Raw genomic sequence first — 6466 nt, forward strand, 5'->3', positions numbered from 1 at the left:
TGCGCGGCGTGAGGGAGGGAAGGAGGGATAGATGGAGAGGAGGGCAGCGCCACCTTGGCCGTGCCGCACCCCCCGTGCTTGCTGCGATGCATCCGGTTGCTGCCTGATGCAGAGCACTCTCCAGTTGGTCTGGCGGCATCATTGCACCCCTTGTATCACTCACATGTGTGTACAGCTTCTCCACACCGCTGAAGCCAGTCGCCCGCTCGTGGTGCTCCTTGATCACTCGGGGCAGCTCCTCGAGCGGCACCACGGGGCACCACCGCCACTCTCCGCTGCGCTTGACGCAGCGGCACAGGATGTCCTGACCGCCAGCGCCCTTCAGCACCTGGAAGAACTGCAGCACCTTCTTGCTGTAGTTCTTGGCGCCGCCCTGCACTGCCGCCCCCCCTCCCGCACCCCGCCGCCGCCGGCCTGAGGGCGCCTGCTGGTCGCCCTGCTTGATCCGGATGATGCCCTCTACATCTGACTTAGTGAGAAACACATTCTTGGCGCCGTTTTGGCGCCGTTCTAAGGCATAAAGGATGACAGGTTGGTTCATAATTTTAAATTTGCGGCAGCTGCGGGGTGCGGGAGGGGAGAAATAGAAGCCTTAGAGACTCTGAAAGGCGAAGGAAAGGGAGGGATCGCGGGAGAGAGCGTGCCTGATGAGCCAGACGAATCGGGGGAGGTGCCACATCAGCGGGCAACACATGTACTGCACTTGGCCCTGTGCACCCCATTGGCGCCCCTCCAGCCTCCGCCTGCATCATTTGCGCACAATAGAATTACAGGCATAACGGGGAGTGACAGAAGTAGCGAGTATCGCCCGCCGCAGCACTGGCGACCAGCTCTTGCTCCGTTTTTGCCTGCTACTCGGCTTGCAGCCTTCGGGGAGCAGTAATTAGTCAGATCCGCAGCGGCAGACTGAAACAGAGAGGGCAGCCCACCGTGAGTTGCCCAAACTGCGCATGCACGCCGCTGGGCGAGCCGTGTGCTGTCTTGACTGGATGTACATCACGCAGCGACATGCATGGAGGGGCAAGTGGAGCGGCAGGCACTCCGCCACGCTGCCGCCTGCTGCCGCCGCCTCTTGGCTGCCGCCGCTGGCGCAGGTGCAGTCCCCTAGTGCTCGCTTGCTTCTCAGCCTGCTGAACAGCTGCTGGCGTCCCCTCCCCAGGTCCTCAGGCCTGCCAGTAGCTCGTCCGGCGCAGCACTATGGGTAAAGCCAAGAAGACGAGAAAGTATGCCGAGGTGAAGCGGATGATCAACCCCAAGGACCTCAAGCCGTGAGTCTGCTGCCGTGCGCTCTTGGTTGTTCCGGGAGGACAGGCCCGCGGCCACATCGTGCGGCTGCCTGGCAGCACGCCTGTAGCAGGGGTCTGCTGGGCACGCCGCTGGCGCCCTGACGCCGCCACCCCGGTGTGCTGCTGATGCCGCAGGCCCAAGCCCAAGAAGAAGGTGGAGGAGGAAGTGCGGCATGTGTGAGTGCCGCCGCAGCCGCCACCTCCTCCGCCGGCGCCTGTTGGCCTGCACATGGGCATGGCGCTCCCGTGCTGTGCTCCCTGGCCTATCCTCCCCGCCCACCAGCGGTCAAACCACGCTCCTCCGCCCCATCATCTTGCGTTGAACGCGTCCTTGCCCCTGCAGCGACAAGACGCCCGCGGCGCTGTTCTTCCGCTACAACACGCAGCTGGGGCCTCCCTACCAGGTCCTCATCGACACCAACTTCATCAACTTCTCCATCCGCAACAAGATAGACCTGGTCAAGGTGTGGGCCTGCTTCTGCTTGGGATCGCATGACCTGCCGCGCCAATGCACCCACTCGCAGCGTTGGTTTGTTGCCTTGCACAACGCGCGCCCCGGCTGCCTGCCGGCCCGCGCGCCGCTTGCCCAGCCGCGAGCAGCGCCCATGCCGACCGCCTGGCCCTCTCTCGCTGCCTGTCGCGCAACTCCTCACCTCAAGCTCTGCCTCCACCTGCTCCCACTCTGTGTGTGCGTGCCCCTCTCTCTCGCCGCAGGGCATGATGGACTGCCTGTATGCCGAGTGCACCCCCTGCATCACCGAGTGCGTGATGGCGGAGCTGGAGAAGCTGGGGCAGAAGTACCGGGTGGCGCTGAAGATCGCAAAGGTATGGTGGCAGTACAGTACCGGGTGGCATGCCTGGGCTCGCGAGCTAGGGGCAGCTGGGGAAGGCAGCGGCCGGGGACAGGCACCAGCCGGCTGGGCAGGGCTGGTCCCTAGATGTGGGGCGGCTGTGGTTTGCGCCTGGCGTCTGCCGGGCGGCATGGAGGAAACAGCGGCGGCGGGGGGCGAGGGTGGATGCAGGGGAGCAGGCGCAGCGCCTCGTGCCTGGCACCTGGTCGCCCCCGCGCCGCTGTGCTTGGCCCCTTCACCTCATCGCCCCGTTGCCCTGCGCCCCGCAGGACCCGCGCGTGGAGCGGCTGCCCTGCACGCACAAGGGTACATACGCGGACGACTGCATCTGCGAGCGCGTGAAGCAGCACCGCTGCTACATCGTCGCCACGTGCGACCGGGACCTGCGCCGCCGCATACGCAAGATCCCCGGCGTCCCCATCATGTACATCCAGAGCCACAAGTGGGTCCTGCCTGTCTTGGTTCCGCCGGGTGTTTCGTCGTTGCTGCTGGGGTGCTTCAGGTCGTAGGCTTCAGGCCAGTACGGCGCAGCGCAGAGGGCCGGCTGCGTGTGCATGTGGTGCAGCAGGGCCGGCAGGGCCCGCTTCCCACACGTCGAGCACTCTCCGTACTCCAGGCGTGCCTCCCCAGCTTCCCAGCCTGCCCCGCCTCTGCCCGTCGGCCCGCTGCAGGTACTCGATTGAGCGGCTGCCAGAGGCGACCATGGGTGGCGCACCGCGTGTGTGAGGCAGCGTGCTGCCACCGACATGCCACTCTGGTCCTCCCACGTACGCACTGCTATTTTCCCATTCTCTCATTGCTGTACACTCTCTTGCCTCGCTTCCGTCTCCCTGTTTGATACCACTCGCGCTTCTATTTTCTTCCTTGACTATCTGTCTGGGGCCTACTCTCCTACGGTTCACGTGGCGCTTGCAACAACCAAGACAACTCGAACGACTTGAACCAAGGCTGGCGCATCCTGGGGCACGGCGCCCATGGCGCCGCCCCGCCCATCCTGCCCAGCGCCGCTTATCCACCCACCGGCAGCTGGAAGCCGCTCTTGCCAAACTCCTTCTCCACGGTTGTCTGGGTCTGCAGCGGGGCAGCAGTTTGCATATGGCAGTTGCAGCACTCAGGTAAATCAAAAGTGAAGTTGTTGTTGTAGACGGCGTGCAATGCCCATGCCAGGTGTGGATGGCAGGCCACCGGTAACCGGCCTCTCACCCAGGGTGCAGCATTGTATGTGCACTTGTCTGGGCAGGGGGGAAGGCCGTCTGGGCGCTTCAGCTTCTGCAGGCCCTCCACATCCTCCGCAATCACCAAAAGCTGGCCCATGTACTGATGCCTGGAAGGACAGGAGGGGAGGGGGAAGGCGAGGGGAATGTACAGGCAGTGAGTCAGGCGCGCGCTTGCCAGCCGACGCGCGGCCTCTGCTTGCCAGGACCTGTGCACCCTCGCGGGCAGCCCAGCGCCGGCCAGCAGGGCCATGCACCCATCCACACACCAGAAAAGGTGGCAGTGCAGGATCCAGAGCCCCGGGTTGTCGGCCTGGAGCCGCAGCACCACCCAGCCGTTCTGGGGCAGGGTGGCTGTGTCCCGAAGCGGCGGGTTGCGGGTGTTGAGAGAGCTGGCGTTGGCGGCGGCGTTGTAGATGCCAAGGCCCTGCCCAAGCACCTGCGCACCACAAGCGTCGGGCAGGAAGGGCGTGGGGTGGCAGCCATGTCGACGCGCAGCACCCCAGGGCAGCTGCGAGCAGCAGCCAGTCGGCTGCCAGGTTGTTGTTTTGCGCAAGGGGCGGCGCAAGGTCGCGCTGCGCGGCGCCTCGCCACGAACCCAGAAGTGATGGCCATGCATGTGGAACGGGTGTTGCTCTTGCGCAACACGACTGGCTCCCTCCCGCATGCGATAGTCGCCGTTGTTGGCATTGGCGGGAAGGTTCTGGAGCACGAGCTCAAGCACCTCCCCCTGCAACCAGCGGGCGAACATGTACGCCGTACTGAGTGACAGGAACGCCAGCCGCGATGGGCACCCTCGAAAGACCACACAGCTAGGAGCCGCAGGCAGCGGGCAGGGCCCCAGCGCAGCAGGCAGCGACAGCTGCAGGCGCCCACCCGTTTCAGGGGCAGGATGTGGGTGCCGGCGGTGGGATAGATCGGGGGCGGATCAGCCTTGCGTTTGGGGGTCGATAAGAAGACGTCCACCCGCCCGCTCTCAGCCTCCTGCACAGCCCAGAGGAGCAGCAGCAGGATGGCGGAGGCGATGATATGGCAGCATGGAGAATAAACAAAGGCACGCCGCGAGCAAAGGGGCAGGCACAGAATCGGTGATGGCACTGTCCCAACCACAAGGGAGCAGCTGCAGCAGGCGCTGCAGGGAGCAGCACGCGTGGTGGTTGCCAGCCCCGCCTAGGGCTGGAGGGAGCAGTCGCCAGTGGGGGGCCTTGCCTGCACTCCCAGGGCGGTGCTGTTGAAACCGGGCTTGTTGTACTGCCTGGCTGGTACCGCATTTCGCTCGAACCACTGGGGATCCTCATGCACCAGGTCCAGCAGCGGCTGGCAGGGGGTAGGCTGCTGGCTGGCCACGTTGTTCATCGCCCAGCGCAGCTGCCCCGTCTGCCTCATTAGCGGCTGGGTGATGTTGAGGGTCAGCGACAGGGTGGCGGCCGGGACCTGCAGGGTGTCCGTGCAGGGTGTGGAGATGCTGCAGGTTGCTGCCTGAGCAGGCTGTGGCCTGAGCAGCGGCTTGGTCAGCACACCGCCGCAGCTGGGGGGCGGCCAGCGGCGGCAGCAGCAGGGGCTGCAGGCTGGAGCAGCGGGCTGGGTGGTGGTGGGCAGCGGCCTGCCTTGGTCATGGCCTGTCGGTACACGCCTCCTGCCACCGACTTGTCCTTCCTATTCAGCAGCGCCGAGCTCATCACCACCAGCTTGTTCTCCTGCTGCGGGGTCCAGGGGGCCACGCTGCCAGGCTGGGGCAGCGGCACGCTGGGCAGCGCCTCCTTGGCTCCCTTGTACCGCAGTATGGCATAGCCTGCAGTACCAGTGGTACACATGATGGTACAAGCGTCAGAGGCAGGGCTAGGAGTTCAGAGCAGAGGGCGGCAGAACCAGCGCCGATGCAGCTCTGCAGTGGTCCCGCCTGAACACGGACAGGTGCTGCAGCATTCCTTCAGCACTGCTGGCAGCAGCCTCCTCAGTTGCAGGGCTGCCCGACCTGAGGGGCTGCCGTTTCTGAACTGCACTTGGCTGGAAATCCAGTAGTTGCCCAGGGGCTGGTCTGCTTTCAGAAGCACGTCGTACCTGCAAAGGAAGGGACACTTGTGGAAGCGCTATACCACCCCTGGCGGCAGCCGATACAGAGAAAGCCAAGCAGCCAAGGGTCGTGATGGTGCAAGCAACCCTGAACACCCGCAGCACAGCCGCGGCGCAGCCAGCCAGGCCAGCCGCACCTCTGCCCCGAATTGAGGTCCACGCAGCCGTTGGGCGCCTGGAAGAGCTGCACCGGCACCGCATCCGCCGCCACGACCGTCACATTGTGCCCGCTGAAGCACAGGGTCTGCGCAGAGGCGCGAGGGAGGGGGCGCAGTGTGTGTGGCCGCCCCGCCCACGACAGCTGCCTGGCGATGTGCCCTGAGCTTGCAGGAGCGGTGCCCCCAGGCGGGCTCCGCCTTTGCGAGCTGCGGTTAGTGAGGCAACACACACACCCTGGCCCACTCACACCGCCACCTCGCCCACCCGTGCCCGAGCTCACACCCCACGCCTGCTGTACGGCACACCCCACGCGCCTGGTACGTCAGCGACGCGGCGTTGATCAAGCGCAGCAGGTACGTCTTGCCGGCTCGCACCGTGATGTTCGTGTGGCTGCAGCCTGCACACGGATGGGAGAGGCAGCCCAGGCATGGGGCGACCGTCACATGCATGGTCAGCACTTGTGCTGGAGGTAGGGCCCTTGTGAGAGAGTCAGTGGATGGTAGTGGGCGCTGGGGATGATGCTGCAATGCCCATGGTGGCGGATTCCAGCAAGCATAGGCCCCTGGGGCCCCATCCCCTGGCTCCCACCTGGGTTGACTGCGCTGGCCCAGGGCTGCACCGCGCTGCGGCCAGGCGGCACCCACCACTGGGTGAGGCTGCAGTTGGGGAGGGCGGTGCTGCCGCCGGGCCGGATGGCGCAGTCTGGGAAGTAGCCTCGCCCGTTGATCAGCAGGGCCTGGGTGTTGCTCACCCAGCTCCAGCCCCCGCTGTCCTTGGTCTGGCGGGCGGCGTCAAAGGGGCGGTTGAGCGGCATGGCCAGCGCCGAGCCCTCTGAGAAGGCAGCCAGGGGGGAGGGGGGGGGGGGGGGGGGTTCATTTTCAAG

At 65.6% G+C, this 6466-nt stretch overlaps 3 protein-coding genes across 3 annotated transcripts in view; 1 reads left to right on the top strand and 2 right to left on the bottom strand.

Annotated features, from left to right (window-relative positions):
- The window catches only part of CHLNCDRAFT_137660 (expressed protein), a gene marked incomplete at both ends in the record, with an annotated part of 3033 nt that extends 2311 nt beyond the window's left edge, over nucleotides 1–722 (bottom strand). The window contains 2 exons of the mRNA XM_005851342.1: nucleotides 164–560; nucleotides 718–722. Coding sequence (XP_005851404.1) covers nucleotides 164–560; nucleotides 718–722 — 402 coding nt within the window. The remainder of the gene's footprint in view (nucleotides 1–163; nucleotides 561–717) is intronic.
- Nucleotides 723–1197: 475 nt separating this feature from the next.
- CHLNCDRAFT_48459 (hypothetical protein) lies at nucleotides 1198–2863 on the top strand (the record flags this gene model as incomplete). Its single annotated transcript, XM_005851045.1, has 5 exons — nucleotides 1198–1268; nucleotides 1630–1750; nucleotides 2001–2111; nucleotides 2407–2579; nucleotides 2809–2863. The coding sequence occupies 5 exons, from the start codon at nucleotides 1198–1200 to the stop codon at nucleotides 2861–2863; spliced, it is 531 nt and encodes a 176-aa protein (XP_005851107.1).
- A 282-nt stretch (nucleotides 2864–3145) lies between these two features.
- CHLNCDRAFT_137662 (hypothetical protein) overlaps nucleotides 3146–6466 on the bottom strand; it is a gene marked incomplete at both ends in the record, with an annotated part of 4558 nt that continues 1237 nt past the window's right edge. The window contains 11 exons of the mRNA XM_005851343.1: nucleotides 3146–3208; nucleotides 3341–3461; nucleotides 3621–3790; nucleotides 3950–4081; nucleotides 4228–4335; nucleotides 4567–4785; nucleotides 4995–5143; nucleotides 5327–5412; nucleotides 5562–5668; nucleotides 5889–5980; nucleotides 6172–6412. Of these exons, the coding sequence (XP_005851405.1) occupies nucleotides 3146–3208; nucleotides 3341–3461; nucleotides 3621–3790; nucleotides 3950–4081; nucleotides 4228–4335; nucleotides 4567–4785; nucleotides 4995–5143; nucleotides 5327–5412; nucleotides 5562–5668; nucleotides 5889–5980; nucleotides 6172–6412 (1488 nt within the window). The remainder of the gene's footprint in view (nucleotides 3209–3340; nucleotides 3462–3620; nucleotides 3791–3949; nucleotides 4082–4227; nucleotides 4336–4566; nucleotides 4786–4994; nucleotides 5144–5326; nucleotides 5413–5561; nucleotides 5669–5888; nucleotides 5981–6171; nucleotides 6413–6466) is intronic.

Source organism: Chlorella variabilis, assembly GCF_000147415.1.
Source record: "Chlorella variabilis unplaced genomic scaffold CHLNCscaffold_2, whole genome shotgun sequence".
NCBI lineage: Eukaryota > Viridiplantae > Chlorophyta > Trebouxiophyceae > Chlorellales > Chlorellaceae > Chlorella > Chlorella variabilis.